Source organism: Pantherophis guttatus, chromosome 7 (assembly GCF_059756535.1).
Source record: "Pantherophis guttatus breed Tessera chromosome 7, ASM5975653v1, whole genome shotgun sequence".
NCBI lineage: Eukaryota > Metazoa > Chordata > Lepidosauria > Squamata > Colubridae > Pantherophis > Pantherophis guttatus.
Window position 1 is genome coordinate 15,633,174 of NC_142069.1, and position 16,851 is coordinate 15,650,024.

The 16,851-nt window shown below is 34.1% G+C and overlaps 1 protein-coding gene across 12 annotated transcripts in view; it reads right to left on the reverse strand.

Annotated features, from left to right (window-relative positions):
* Window positions 1–764: 764 nt before the first annotated feature.
* The window catches only part of CACNA1C (calcium voltage-gated channel subunit alpha1 C), a 625,236-nt gene continuing 609,149 nt past the window's right edge, over window positions 765–16,851 (reverse strand). For all 12 annotated transcript variants that reach the window (XM_060694463.2, XM_087873676.1, XM_087873677.1 and 9 more), the window contains 5 exons: window positions 11,248–11,379; window positions 10,399–10,502; window positions 9,055–9,158; window positions 6,933–7,253; window positions 765–2,508 (listed from right to left, as the gene is read on the reverse strand). In XM_060694463.2, the coding sequence (XP_060550446.2) occupies window positions 2,212–2,508; window positions 6,933–7,253; window positions 9,055–9,158; window positions 10,399–10,502; window positions 11,248–11,379 (958 nt within the window). In that variant the 3' untranslated portion in view covers window positions 765–2,211. The remainder of the gene's footprint in view (window positions 2,509–6,932; window positions 7,254–9,054; window positions 9,159–10,398; window positions 10,503–11,247; window positions 11,380–16,851) is intronic.

Below are 16,851 nucleotides of genomic sequence, written 5' to 3' on the forward strand. Positions count from 1 at the left end.
GGTTAAAGGTATATACTATGTCCTATTGAATTTATAGAAATTATTCAACAAACTGCTGACAATCATTATTTGATGTCATAACAATAATCTCTGTAATATTTGTGGCATATAATAAAAAGAAGATATTCTCGTCCCAGGTTGCTGATGCCAGCTCAGTTTACAGGATTGGATATATTTGATTATCCTAGCATATGGAATTATTCACCTTTTTAATTAGGAGAATCACTGAGAGAAACTATGCAAAAGAAGAAAGCTGGATAAGAATCCATAGCTTCAAAATGCAAGATAGTCTTCCCAATTCATGATCATGCATGTTTAAGAAAGTGCAGAGTAAGGAAAATGAACACAAGATATGCAAAATCAGTTAATGTTCAACCTGTCAGTGGGTTGCAGGATAATTACTTAGCACTAGGTACACTTTGTTCATTATACAAATTAAAAAATGAAAAAAAAAATAGTATACCCTTTCCCCCAACCACATGTAGAAAAGCACTTAAAGTTCAAAGGTAAAGCTTGGCACACTCCAAATACGAAATGATTTACTTTACATGCAGCAAAATATACAAGAATTGTTATTTTTTTTCCCTTAAACAAACTTAATTCATTATATTTGCTTGGCACAATTGCTATTCAGTTTAAAAAAATAGTTGAAAAATACTGAAACTGACCTGAATTCAAGTATTACGGTTTCTTCAACAGAAACATTTATCAATGCAATAAAACATCACACGGAATATATTGAAATATAACTCCTTCTCACTTGGTTGGTTTTGTTTGTTTTTAATCCCCTTGTTTTGTTTTTCTATACAGTTTTAATGCCAGCACAATTCACACATTTTATTCAAAATTAATATTATTGCATTGTTTTTGCATATCTTGTGGAACAGAAAATGCAAAGAGTTACTGATTCCCCTTTCAAAAGCAGAGACAGTGATTTATTTTTGCACTCAAATCACCCCAGATAAAGCTCTCCTTCAGTTATAACCAGGAAATGGAGAACTGTATCAAGTTGCACACTTTCAGGTGTGTATTCACTTGCTCACTCATTCACCCAGTCCTGCTCATTCGTTCACACATTGCAAATATACCTAGTACTATAAAGAATCCAAATCAATCATTCATATGTGCAAGATTATATCAAGTGCATTGCCTACTATCTTTAAATTATAAAACAACAACAAAAAAGGAAATTTTCATTACTTCAAATAAAATTACAAAGTCTGGTATACATTATGATTGGCAAAACTCCTAATATCATTAGCTTCTACCAAATGTCAGTGGAGGAAAACAAAAACAAAAAAATAAATCAATGTTAAACATTTGTGAAGGTGAAAAACAAAAAGGCAGGTGATTACAAACTCTGTAAACACTCCATCCCTCTCCCTTAAAAAATAAAATACAATAAAATAAAATATCCAAAAATAAAAATTGGAACATGCTTTCAAGAAAATATTAAATAGCAAGAACAAGGAGAGATCTACATAAGCCCATCACCACCTCTCTTAGAAATGGGCGGGTTGCCTGAACTCCTTTTGACAGAGCTGGCTTCATGCTCTTGGAGCCATTGGCACAGCTAACTGTCTTGAACTCAATTTGGCAGAGATGACTGCCTGAGCTCTGATTGGTTGGCAGAGAAGACTGCCTGGGAGTCTCTGCATTTCCATCAAGAAACATCTGCAATATTGCCACCTGCATCTCCTATCTTGCAACTTCTGCTTCCTTCTCCTCAGCAATGTGTGGGATCTGTTGCAGAAGTCTATTCCACTTGTAGATCAGAAGGGTCTTGGCTTTATGGAGACAGTGAGGCTCATACAGAACATGTGCAAAATGATTCCTTTTTGTACAAGCAGAATTGAAAGACACCCGCTTGATACAGTGTCCTTTTGGCTACGGCCATCCATAGGAAGTTGAGGTTTTCCTTCACATTCAGGAAGCAGCTGTTGTTCCTTGTGCAGGGACTGAAAAAAGAAGGGAGCTGACACACTGCCTTTGATTTCTCCTGATTCTTCCTTCACGGACACATGCTGGGGTTCTATATTCACTCCTGAAAAGCTCTACACCACCCAACTCTGCAATTCTTCCCGACAGAAATAAATGAAGAATGCTGTTCTGGTTACTCCTGGTCACGAGAACAGTGAGGCACTTCTGAAACAAACCCATTAGGAACATTGAAACAAATTAAAAAACCAGCATCACTTTCAGCTTCAGCAACTACAGGCTGCTGATATAAATCCTGGTATCCTTAGATTCCTCTTGACTTTTCCTAGAATCTGGGTTTTGGGCTGCTTCTGCTTCTTCGCCCATACAGTCCTGCCCTGGGTCCCTGCAGTTAACAAAAGGCAAGAGGTTGCCATTGGGGCTTGGTTTGCTGTTACCATTGAGAATGTTGTCCGCAGCATTCTCCATCTCTTCTATTGTCAAGTCACAGGCATCAGCTAGTTCTTGGGTGGTAACCTCAATGAACTTTGGATCTTGAGCAAACTGCATCAGTCCTTCCGAAATCAAGACCTTTGATAATCCAGGACATCAAAAACAAGGAACAAAAGTGGATATCAGTATTAATATCACTGTTATAGCAAGGATCAAAGAAATCAGTGAAAGGAAAAAAAGATACAAAACATTTGATAAATAAAATTTGGGGAGATGAATTGATATCTGCAAATTCAAAAAAAGTCCCATGAGATTGTTTTATATATAAAATCACAATTGAATCAATGCCTTTAATTGACATGCTGGATCTGTGGCTGTGAAAGGGGAGATGCAAGAAATTAAATCTATTTGTATTGGGTTATATGTACCACATGATGATAAAGAGACATTTTTTAAATACTTGGTGGATCAATTATTTTTATTTTCATATCAGAATTGGGGAATTGAAATGGGGTACCCCTTCCTCAGTTTGATAGAACATATAGTAAGGGAATTAAATCCAATCAGGGTAAGTTATCAAATAAATATATATATTTGATGGATGATTTGGCATTGATAGAGTCTCTTGGAGACAGAAAAATGAAAAATTCAACAGAATGTACTTTTTTTCAGAAAAACAAATCTTTTTCAAGAATTGATTTGATATGGATTTTTTAAAAAGTGGCTAAAATGTAGTCCAAGTAGACATGTTATCAAAGACTTTTTCTGACCACAATCCAGTTAAGTTAATACTAAAGACAAAATCTACCACTTTCAGATGGAGATTAAATGAAGCATTAATTCAAAAAGACTGGGTAGTAGAGAATTGTAAAAGAAATAAAATGAGGTTTTTCATCGCAACCTTGACAAAGATACAGAATTAAAAACTGCCTGAGATGCTAGTAAAGCTGCAATGAGTTGTTTTATTTAATATAATTCTGAAATAAAAAATCACAAGAAAAATGCAAACTATTCTAGAGGAAATTGAAAGAAAAGTTGAACTGCAGAAAATACCAATAGATTCCCCCCCTTATATATCAAATAAAACTTTTATAGCAACAACTACAGATGTTAACTACACAAGAAATAGAAACCAAATTAATGAAATTACTAAAACAGAAAAAAATTGAATTTTGCCAACATACCAGGAGATGGTTGGCTTATAAACTGAGAAAACAAGGAAAAAAAGATTCAATAAGATAATACAACTCTAGTAGATAATGCATTATTATTCACATTTATATAAGAGACAGGAAATCTCCTTGGAAGTATCGGAGATGGATAATTATTTGAAGAAACAGAATTTACCAAATCTTACACAAGCTCAGAAACAAATTATGAATAGCCCAATAACAACTTTTGAAACCTCAGAAGTTAAAATGAAAATTAAAACAGTGAAAGCAGATTTTTGAGTTTATGCTGGAAATGTTTTGAGAATCAACTTTTAATTCCACTTAAAAAAGTGATGCAACTAAAAACTTTAATACATAACTTGCAGTGGCAGATTCCTGGAAAGAGGCAAATCTTGTTTTATTACCAAGGAAGGACAAGATTTGGTTTCTAATAAGATTTATAGACCAATTTCATTCTTGAAAAACGACTATAAAATTTTTACAACAATATTGTGAGAGGAATTAAAAGATTTTAATGAAAAACATTGGTTTTAAAATTGTATGTTATTTCAGAAAAACTATTAAAGTAGGGAATGACATTCAGAAAGACTTGTGAGATGGGATAAACTACAGTTCTCACTATTGGTAGAATGTTATTGAGATGAAGTTTTAATAAGGATGTTATATTTATTTCAAACCATATCAGTATTGACAACTGATTCACCCTTTAAACAATGGAGCAAAGAAATTTCTAGAGTTGCATGATAAGGTAAGAAATCAATTAAATATAAATTGTTGCAAGATCTGAAAGAAAGAGATGGTTTAGGACTACTGGACTTAAAATTGTATTTTGAGGTATTTTGTTTGGTATCTATGAAGGAATGAGTGACTTTAAGACATAGGTTTATTGGAATTAGAAGAACATGAGTTGAGATTTGGGTGGCACAGCTATCTGTGGTATGGTAACGATTAATATAAATTTTAAAAATCACTTTATTAGGCATGCCATATTGAGAGTTTCGAATAGGTGTAAAGTAAAAATTTGTCTTAAAATCTCTTTATGGCTGTCACCACCAGAAGTCTTTTTTAGAAGATAAATTTTAGTTATACTAACTTCATTTAGTTATGCTGATTTATTGTTACTGAAAGAGAAACAAGATTAAAAATAAGAGAAGAGTTGAAAAAGGAAGGATATATTTGTCAATAGTTTGCCTATGCCCAGTTGGCAGAAAGATTTAAACTGGATAAAAAAATTGTTTTTGTAGATGAAAAAACAGACTGAAAGCAATTATCTACTAATGATAAACTTCTCATTGTCAAGTTTATAAATAGTTGTTGAAAATGGACCAGTAGGATAAAGATAAAGTACATGTGATTAAATAGGCAAAAACTATGGATTAATGGGAAAATATGTGGACTAATGAATTGAAATTTTATTGAAGTATAATTTGAAATAATCTTTTAATAAAATGACATATTAATGGTATTTAACTTCTGAAAAATTATCAAAGATGTTTAAGGGAATATCAAAGAAGTATTGGAAAGGTAATCAATGTGAAGGTACCTTTTATCACCTTTGGTGGACATGTAAGACTGCCAAGTGTTGGGATCAGATATGTTGTTTGATTCAGAAAATATTAAAAATAGCTGTAAAATTGAAATCTGAAGCTTTTTTTAAGTATCGTGGATAAACATTTTGAAAGAAAACATGGGATTTTGTTTCTATATATGACAACAGCATTGATATATCGAAGGTGGAAAGATACCACCTTTCTGACATCCATCAAAATTCTGACAACTGAAGAGAAGATTATAAAATTAGAATTGATAGAGATGGCTAAACTGACTATTTTGATGAAAGACAAAACGTATCTAGTTTGTTTCTCAATTTTGGATTTCTTGTTTAAGAAAGATAAAAATGAAGATTCGATTTTAGGATTTGATAGTTAGATCCATTATGATTATGGAAATAATGCCTATTCTTACTGTTATTATTAGACACATGTACTGTATATTATTTTATGTTTCTATTTAAACTTAAAGTAATAGGTTATTTTGTCATATAATTCTAGTATTATTTTGATTGTTTAACTTGTATATTTTTATATGATGTTTCTGTGTTTTGTTTCAGCCTAGAGCAAGTAGTTGCTTTATTATATGTTTATATCTGTACTGAAGAAAGTTGGAAGACAACTTTTCCTTGTTTTGATTTTTTTTTTCTTGTCACTTTTTAACATTTTTTCCTTTTTGGTCCCTTTCCCCCCATTTTACTTTTCTGCTACTGTATTTTATCTCTTTGAAATGTAATAAAGTTGATACAAATAATTAGTGAAAAACCTTGGCAGTTATACCGCCTTTGTTCTGAAGCCTACTCCTCTTCCAAAAATTATTTGAAGAGTGGGGACTTCTGGAAATGAGGTCAGAAATTGTTTGAATGAGATGATAAAAATGAAGACATCACTTGGGATCTTTATTCCACTTGCTAGGTTTTAAAAAAAATTCCTCATGTTGGGTAGAAGTTATATGTTTTTTTCCCAATTTTTACAGCCGTGACTGAGAAGAATCAATTTTTTTTCACAGTGTAAACTAATGTAACACCAAGAAACGTTCTGGCTGTAGTAAAAGTGCATTGTTAATTGCACTAGAACTAGTCAATTAACTAGTGTTAATTGACTAGTTCTAAGCCATCCAACTAGACTGGTGTGTATTGGGGATTTTGTTTTAACTGACAAAGATAAAATATATTAATCAAATTAATTATTTACCTTGGACTAGTCTTCCCATTTCTATCGGCAAGCATCCTCTCTGTACTGAATTATTTCTTCCCATATATTTATCGTTAATGCTATTTGGAAAAAAATATCTATCAGGTAAAAACTGAAGGTTCTATCTGATGAATGGGACTAAGAATCTTGCCTTCCAACTATGGCTGTAGTCCTATCTATCTGGCCACTTCGATCTTGCAGACTTAGCGTGCTCTGTGTTCCTTTGATTAAACAATAACATCTCTCAGGACCATGAAAGCATGCCTTCTCTGGAGCAGCACCACTGTGCTTTTGCTCTTTCCCAGGTTCTTAATGAGGGAGAATGAGACCTCTTGCTTCATTCCATTTGGTCTTCAGGTTTGTCAACTTTTATCTTTTATTATCTTATTGTAATTTCTTTGGTTGATCAGTCAGCTGCCCAGAATCTTTGTGAGTCAGGCAGCATACATGTTTGATAAGAAGCTTATCATTAAAGTTACCAACTTAAGAAATAATTAGTTAAGTACATCTTACTGTTCGTCTATATTTGCATCATATATATTTATGTATGTGTGTACACATACATAATTATTAATTAGTGCTTATCTAAAAATTCACACGTGGGAGCTTGCTCTTCTGTTTACAACTATAACTGACATCAACTTACCGCTTCAACAAGGCTGTTGGCACTACCGTGGAATTGCCTGCCACACTCTCTTGTCTGACTGGGAACTATAAGGGAGAGTGGCCTGGCTTTTCGGGTGCTGCTAGAGCTGGTGCTATCACAATATGAGGAACTGCAGTATATTGATGGGAAGCTATTATTGAGTTTCTCATTGGATTCCTCCTCATCAGGCCACAATCCTTTATCATGTTGCTGTGGCCAGTCTTGTGTACAATGTGTTGCAGAGGGTGTGGAACAGGGTCGAGAAGATCTAATTGAGGAATGACTACTTTGAAGAGGACTCCGACCTGCAACTGCTAGTGCCTGTAGACAGAAAACATGATAAATTAGTATGTCTGGCAACATGGTGATTCAGAACATGGCTGAAAATGAACCAAATATTTTTGAAAAAAAGTTCAGTTTAATCTGGGAGCTGGCTGTAGTTGGATAACGATATTCCTTTAACTTGCTGTTTTATATTTCATACTGACAACGTCCTCAAACTTATAGAAAACTAGAACATGGATCAAAAAGAAACTTTTAACAAAAAATGAATAAATGTCTGCTCTTCACCTATTTGTAACTTGAAACTTGCTAATTGAACAAGGATAATACATGGGTCTCATCATTCTTGTGTATTCCATAATGCCATTTAGAATTTGATGGACAGTTTAATGGATTTTAAGATAATTTACGCATACTTTATATATAGGAGTGATACTATCATTGTTTTGGGAATAGAGAAGAGTGCCTTTCATTTGAAGCTCTAGTGGGTTTGCTGGGAAGTTGTGTTTGGATAAACTAGCACCTCTATATGATATGTAGATAGTCACCATGATTTCTGTGACAGATTATTATAACAGATATTTCTCACTGTATTGTTTTAAGATATTGTAACATCATGCCCTATTTAAAATCATCCAATTCCATGATTTTATTATACCCTTTGGCCAATATAAAGTTAAATTATGTCAGAGTGAAAATTGTAGCACAAAATTTGCCCATATAAGATGATAGCTGAATTACTTGCATTGAGTAAAAATTAAGCCATATTAGATGTTGCATTTCTGTATCAATAATTATTATCTAGTAATGTGAGAAGTGAAAAACTCACTGGAAAGTAGTTTAGTTTAAACCAATAGTTGACTAATAAAAATCAAACTTAGACTTCAACTTTGATCAGACCTGCTTGAAATCATAGTGCTGTGTTAATGGAGCTATATAGTAGTTGGGCTAGAGTTTAGCCTCCCAAAAACTTTGTAAAATAGGTAAAGCATTCCCTTGGACATTGTTAATGACATCCCTTCTTATGCCACTCGTGAATCTGTTACAAGGCAGGTCAACCTGTAAAATCTGGGAAAGATTGTATTAAAGTGTTAAAATATTATGTTATCAGATTTGGTAGCTGGAAGAGAAATTTATCACTTCAAAAGCAGACTTTTTCTTTTTTTCCCCCCTCTGCACCGTGTAAAACCCACTGTGCAAAATCCCACCCAAACCCTGATTTGGGTTTTATACGATAAACATCCTTTATATTTTTCTTCATGAGCTTTAGTAAACTTTGTCTCTGAAAACATCTCAGTCTTCCAGGTGGGTAACATTTTTTAGATAAGTGATTCAGTTAAATCTGTTGTATTAAGAAATGACACCTTTAAGACGCTTGTAGTACTTTATCAAGGAACAAATATATTATGGCATGGGTGTTTGTAGCTACAGTCCATTTCATCATATGCAGTTGATACCATAATAATTTGTTTGTTTTCAATTTTTGATAACTCTTGTGCTGTTGGGAATTTGCTTTAGGAAAGTAAGTCATCAAATATAAAGGAAAATCTTACCCTCTAAACAGTCTTCAATTACTTTTCCAATTCTGTAGAACAGAATTCAGTAGTGATATTTTAAGCAGATAGCTTATTATTTATAATATTAATTTGATGTTATTTTCACTAATAATCTTTTTATTAGATGTATACATTGGGCATTAGATACATATATCTTATTAAATGCATACATTCAGGTCAGAAAATTAACCATACCATTTATGATCAAAAGATCAGATTGTGTAACTTATTTTTTAAATGCAATATGATTCAAAGGATAGCTGTTTCTAGATGCAAATACTCACCTGGCGATGTACTAGATGCAAAGGTAATATTGTTTTCTGGGGAACACCTGCAGTCTGATTTTTCTGTCTCTTTAGACACTCCAGATGGAAGGATGCTCTTCGACCTAAAAAGCCATTTGCACAGTATGAAAATAGATTAGTCCAACTGCATAATCACTGAAAAGAGAGCATTAGCCTATGAAGCAGATACCTATGAAGGTAGCCCTTGACTTACGACTAATCGCTTAAGCAACTGTTTGAAATTACAATGGACCTCCACAGAGCTATTATGATACAATTTTGAAGTTCTGATGGCTCCCCCCATGGTCATCTGATTGCATTTTGGGTGCTTGACAACTAGCCTTCATTTCTGACTGTTTGCAGTGTCCTGCGTCTTGTGACCGAAACCAGCATTTACTCCTAATTGCTAGCAAAAAATGCCCACTGGGTACAATGGGTTTGCTTAATGACCATGGAGTTTGCTTAATGACCACTGCAAAAACATTGTAAAATTGGTGCACCGTCACACGGTGACCTACTTAACAACCAGCATGATTTATGGTTATAATCCCGGGCTCAATTATGATCTTATGTTGAAATAACACACTTCCCTTGTATCACGGATAGGATTCTGTTACTTGTAGTAAGGACTTGTCAACTAGAAGAGTATTGCCATGTTCTGCAATTAAGGCTCCTGTTTATATTTTTTAGCCCATCTCTGTGAGTTGAGGCAAAATAGTTCTTTCTCTCTCTCTCTCTCTCTGTGTGAGAATATGGCATTTGTAGAAGAAAATCACAGGCATAGAAAAGATTAGGAATTTCCCCTCAGCTATTGGGCTTTTATGTTAAGCTGACAAACACACAATTTCGGTTTACACAGTTCTTAGTTAAACACTGTATATATTTATATGATATTTCTCATTGGGATAATAAATCTGGACTATAAGTAGAAACTTATATTGCAGAGCATTTTGCAATTTCTTTTTTAAAAATGTGCATTATCTGCAAAACGTGAAAATCAAGAATAATCTAGATAGGAACTCTCATTTTACAGGAATTCCCTGTAACATATATGTCTCCAATTATAGTTTGAAGATACACAATGAAGACGTAATATTTGTTTATTTGAAAACAAGGGCTGTCCTAACTGAATTGCGAGTTTTAATTCAAGAGCAGTTGTCAAGTAGTTGAATAATGTTTGTGATCCTGGATAAATTAACAGAATCTCAGTATATTCCAAAAATTCTGGCAGCTAATAGCTAAAAGCCATGAAAATATGTATCAGCTGTGTAATCTATTTCATGTTTGCAACAAAAGATAGATTTTTAATAGATTGCACAACTTTTTAAATGTCAACAGTATTACTTAGTGATGAGGAATGTAGAAATCCGATCTTTGGAGATGGCTGGATGTCTTCTTTGCTTTCTGGGAGAGTTAGCTGTCGGTGTTCATCATCTTGGTATGATAATCTGTAATTGAAAATGTCATGTTTTTTCCAAAATTTAGCCAACATGTTGTACAGTTCTTAAAGAGGAACACAGCCTCTTCTATCAGATTTAATTATGTTAATGTCAAACCATACAATGTAGGGTTACTGGTCTAACCCTCAAATCTGCAGATTTTGCCTCTCACTTTTGTTCCACATACCAAGCTGTTACTTGTACCATAATGGAATGATGAAGTATTTGAAAATGATATTTTAGAATGAGTTTCTTTATGCCTTAGTTTTCAACATTTTTCTTTTTTAAACAGCCTACCATATTAATTATATTCACAATAGTATTGTTAGGAATACATTGATAATTCATCCAAAAAATTAGGAATAAATTGGTATGTGGAAGCAGATTTTTATAACCTCCAGCAATTGACAATCCAAGTATCATTATAGAGAACTATAGAAGAATCTGGGTATGGTATACATATGCCTAAATTTATGACTTACCTATTTATTTTCATATTACAGCACTAAATTATTAATTCAGGTACAATGCTAAATTATGATTTGCCTACAAATACTTTGCTTGTTTCCTCTTCTTTGTTTCCTATCCTTGTATATTTTATTATTAGCAAATTACAATTTAAACTATGGTATAAATATATGGAAAAAGTTACTAATGTATTTCTAACCTGGAACTATTGGAAAGGCAAGATTGAATGTTGTGATTCCATTCTTAAAATTCTAAAACAACTTGTATACTACAATAAAATACTCACATTTCAGGTGATAACAAATTTGGTTCACTGCAATATTCAGTTTCTTCATTTAATTGCTCACTATATGTTTCTTCCACCTGAGGAGCTTCCTCTTCACTAACAATTGCTACTTGGCTGTCTCTGGAGTAGGATCTAATAAGCAAAAAGATCAGAATGATTTATGGATAATGAAGAAAATATAAAAATGCCTCAGTGGAAACACTGATTCTGTTGCATTATTTTTAAACAGGTCCTGGCAAAATTATCTTACAAGAAAGATAATAATGATAAATTAATATACTTTACTTAGAACAGCTTTTATCAGTGGTGGGATTCAAATAATTTAACAACCGATTCTCTGCCCTAATGATTTCTTCCAACAACCAATTCACCAAACTGCTCAGAAAGTTAACAACCGGTTCTCCCGAAGTGGTGCGAACTGGCTGAATCCCACCACTGGCTTATATCCTGAGACAATACTCTAACACTATCAAACATCTACATCTGCGTATCCCAAATCCTTGAAAAGGACTTGATAGGCGGACAAAAATACCAATTCTACTCTGAACTTCTGGCTGCCTGTGCAACGAACCATAATATATTAAATTTGTATACTATCGGACTCGGAGGGACTCTGGGCTGTTTATAATTGTTAAAACTTTTAAAAACAAAGAACAATGTGAAAACATAAAAACAGCACAAGACAAAAGAACAACAATGGCAAAGAAAATAAACCCAGAGGGGAACAAAAAGGAAGAAAGGAGTGTTAGTCTTCTCTTTAAGGTTCTTTAAAATACTAATAGAGTCGGAGTTATTCAAATTTCGAGGTGAACCTTATTCCATGTAGCATTATTTGGAACCCAGGATGTGCCAACCCTGCCAAATTGAATTGGCCTGGCAAATGAGATACAGATCTCATGTCTGGAAATTAATTTGGAAATGGGGAAGCAAGATATGAAGCACCTGCCTTAGATTTCCTGTTTTTTATAATAATAATAATAATTATTATTATTTTTGAAAAAACAAGCCTGAAACCTACATTGACCTACTCAAATGGTCTGTTAGTATTGCTTGGGACTTATGTACGTAATTGCATTTTATCTTGTTGGTAGTGTAGCTTTTAAATTGTTTTGCTTCCAGCCAACTTACACATCATTTTAAAAAACTTATTTTTGCCATGACTGTCCTCTCACTGGTATTTGGTGATTCACATGCATTACCGTGATTTAATTGAAATAACTGTCACTGTTTTAGGAGTAAATCAGAGGGGCAGGGGCTAAATTAATGTTTTCCATGTATCTAATTTTTTTGCCATTAAAAAAAAAAACAAGCTAGTTGTAAATGCAACTGTGATTCAGAAAAACAACACAGGAAGAAAAAATTGACCCCTGCCACTATTCTAAACAGACTGCCAATTCACATAATAGCATTCCAGTAACAATTTTTTTTAATTGATTAGATGTATATAGCTACCTGACGTGTGTAATCATGACTCTAGGTGGCAGTATGTCAAATAAAAACCAAGCAAAAAACATTTGAGTACAGTTAAGAGACCATAAGAAGTATTTTATTTATTTATTTATTTATTTTTGTCAGATTTATATGCCGCCCTTCTCCCGTAGGACTCGGGGCGGCTCACAACAATAGAAAAACCCGACAATAAGTAATAAATAGTATTAAAACCAAATTAAAATCCCCAAATACCCAAATTAAAATCCGTGGCAGATCAGGGAAGTTGGTGGAAGAACCATGTCTTTAGGTCGACGTGGAAGGTGCGGAGGTCGGGAGCCATCCAGAGCTCGGTGGGCAACCCATTCCAGAGGGTCGGTGCAGCCACAGAGAACGCCCTCGTCCTGGGGACCACCAGCCGACACTGTCTAGCTGAGGGGACCCGGAGGAGGGCAGCCCTATGTGAGCGCACTGGGCGGTGGGAGGCCGGTAGGGGTGATCCTGCAAATACCCCGTGCCCGTGCCATGTAATGCAAGTAATGCAATGCCAAGTAATGCAATCCATAGGCAACATATCAATAACACAGAGGCAGCGTCAATCAATCAATCCCAGAAAACTGTTTGCTTCCCAGAAAACAGGGTCATCTGTCATTCTGGCAGTATCTAAAGGGGAAAAGTCCTTTTAAAGCTTTCTGCATGGTGAAGAGAATTGGAGCTATCTGAGCTTTGACTGAGGTGGGGTGGGATAGGGATTATTCCAAAGTGAAGACATTGGCATAGAAAAGCATTGCCTCAGGGAGAGATCTGAAACATGTCCATTTTGTGACAGCAAGTGGGATAGACCCAAAGGCTAGGGACAAGTGGTCCTGCAAATAAGTTGTTAAGATTGTATATAACTTGTAGTTCGACCGTAACAATGAATGTTAAATGAATGTTTATATGAAATACAGATGAACAGTAAGATTAGCTCCCTCCCTAATGTTTCATAATAATGTATCCTAATTCATTAGGAAAGCATGGGAAGAAAAAAAATGAAGACAATCAGGAATAGAGATGGAGAGAAGGAAAGAAAGTGGTATTTTTGAATTGCTGTAGTTTTGCAGAATAAGGCAGAAATCTGGAGCGCAGATCTATTTGCCTAGCCTTTTAAAATTATGCTTCAGAAAACAGGGCAAAGATTGCCTTGCTCTGAACCAATGCAATCTCATCAAAAATAAAATATTAACAAACAATATTTCCTATTAAACAATATGATTTAAAAAATAATTAAACTAGAGAGGATCTCAGTGACATTTTACATGAAGTTTCCTCAGTACAGTATACTAAACAATCCACCTAGTTGTTAAGGGTGCCAGTTTAAAGTAAATGTTTCAAATTAATTAAATGGTCAGATTTAGATGCCCAAAGCATTTCAGCAATATTTTTTCAGCAATCCCAATTTCATCTCAATATGATAAACACTAATCCCCTTAAATCTTCTTTTCCATGCCTATTTTGTCAGGATTGAAAGAGGGCAAGAATAAGGACTCTTTACCTACAAGTTGAATTCACCATGAAAATAATTTTTGTTTTATCTATCACAAAGATATTAGGTCTTTCATCATCTCCTAGGATGCAGTGTTTATTCATTGCCAATTATTATTTTCCTCTTTCCACAAGGCCTAAGACTATTTATTCTGAAGGAGCACAGTAATGAGTGTTGAAGAACACACAGAAAGAAAAATAAAAAGAAACTTTTAAATACGCACACATTGATCTTGGTTATATTTTTCATACTTTACTTTTCGTACTTTAATTATATCACACATATCCTCAATATTTGCTTCTTTATATTGAATATTTTAAAAGGACTTATGGGCACAAAGACCTCAGGATGGTTAAAGGATGGTTAATTTAGATCAGATAAAAAAGTACTTTTCTTGCATATGCTTAATTATCTCACAGAATTAACTAACAAAAAATATTGGAATGACTCTGCCCCTAGGGTACAATCTCTTCTTCCAGGAGTACTTTGGAAGTATTCTGGTTCCACCTACTGCTTTTGCAGTGGTAGTTTGATAACTTCAGAACCCATTACTCAAGGATACCAAGATAGAAATAATTTAAATCAGGGGTCTCCAATCTTGGCAACTTTAAGCCTGGTGGACTTCAACTTCTGGGAGTTAAAGTCCACCAGGCTTAAAGTTGCCAAGGTTGGAGACTCCTGATTTAAATAGTCCAAAACTCCTGCCTGTGTTGTATTGAAATGGAGAAGAGTATAAGTCCTTCTTGCCCCCACCTCCCACCCCCGCACAGGAGAAAATCAATTAGGAGTAAAACAAAATTAGACTTTCTTAGAAAAAGGAAAAAAAAACCCTGCCAAAATATAAAAATTAGCATGCAAAATGCAACATGAATTTATGAAGCAAAGGAAATGCTAGATGTTGCTTGTCTGATGTAAATAGAAACAGATTTTTTTTCCTGCCAAATTTTGATACTGCAGAGGTTTCAACTTGGATTATAAACACAATATCTCCATGCTTACCCTGATGAATGGATAATTGGACACATTTCACTAGGTTGCACAAAGAAAATTAAAAAAAAAATCTTTTAGCATCATGGAGAAAAAATATATCAGAGAATTACTGGCTGGAACATCTACCTATTCCTCATATGCATTTTCTGTTTCAACTTCCATTTTCCTGGGATTCCCAATTGTAGTCAGTTAGCCACGTGCTTTTCACATCTCAGTTTTAGAACTCTTTCAGTTGGAGAATCTGGAGTAATCTAATTCTGTAGATGGCATCTTACCTGTGGATGAGGATTCTATGTCCTTTCCTGCCTGGAATATGGACTTGCTGGCTGACATTTGCAACAGATATCCTTAAATAATTCTTATGAAAATTTGTGGCAATTTTTATCCATAAATGTTCAATAATCAAAAGGCAATAATCCTGCCAACGATCAGTGAACATGAGCTAATTCCTTCTTTCCTACTTTACTGAGCCAATTGGTCAGTTTTTATTAAAAACATATATTAAGATTGACATCCATCAAAACTCTTCTTAGATTATGAAGCTGTAATATTTATTATGTTACAGACATTAATTTTCTGGCCCAAATGAGGAAGGATTACCGTAATAGAAGTTTGAGCCTTGGAATTCCCTATGCAGGTGGTCCATTCAGAGTTGTTTTTCCAACTGGAAAAACTGGGAACCTACTAAGTAGATAAGTAAATGAATACCAAGAAGCCATTAGGATAGTTTACTTGAGTACCTCAATTTACATTCTCAGGTTCTATTATAGGATCTCTTATATGGTGATTTTGCTTAAAATGTTCTGAAATAATGTTGACAAATAATAAAACATTGTTTTGTAATGTGTTTGGAATACTCGTATACACCACAAATAGTCAGTTTGGTAGTGGTTAAAGCTAGAAAGCAGGAGACTGAGAGTTCAAGTCCCACTTTAGCCATGAAAACTTGCTGGTAAACTTTACAGCAGTCAATCTCTCAGGCCCACTCACCTCACGGGGTTGTTGTGGGAAAAATAGGAGGAGGGTGTGCTGGATATGTTTGCCACCTTGAATTATTTGTAAAATAATAAAAGTGGGATATAAATAATTTAATTAATTTAATTTAATTTAATTTAATTTAATTTAATTTAATTTAATTTAATTTAATTTAATTTAATACCGCCCCTCTCCGAAGATTCAGGGCGGCTCACAATACATTCCAAAAAATCATTATAAAAAAACATTAAAAACATTAAAAACTCATTAAAAACTCATAAAATAATTGAAAAGTTTTATTTACAAAGAAGCAAATGGAAAGGAGATAGGGCTGAACCTTGATGGATTAGGACTAAATACTGTCTTAATTCATTTTTTCAACCATTAGGTTTTTGATGGATGTACTTATATTCCTAATTCTTTACTAAAATTTAATGTAATAATTTATTTGCTGTTTATTTGAAAATATATAACAATTTAAAATTAATTATATTTTGAAATGTATGGAATAGCCATTTTCATCATCTTCTGGGAGGGAGTGTATCGGGGCAGGTATCGTTACTGGTTCGCTTGTGCGTGTGCGCTTGCATGCGCGTGGTGCTTCTGCGCATGCACAGAAGTGAGTGGGTGGAGCCTCATGCTGCCGCCACTACCGGTTTGCCTGATCCGGGGCAAACCGGTGGCAA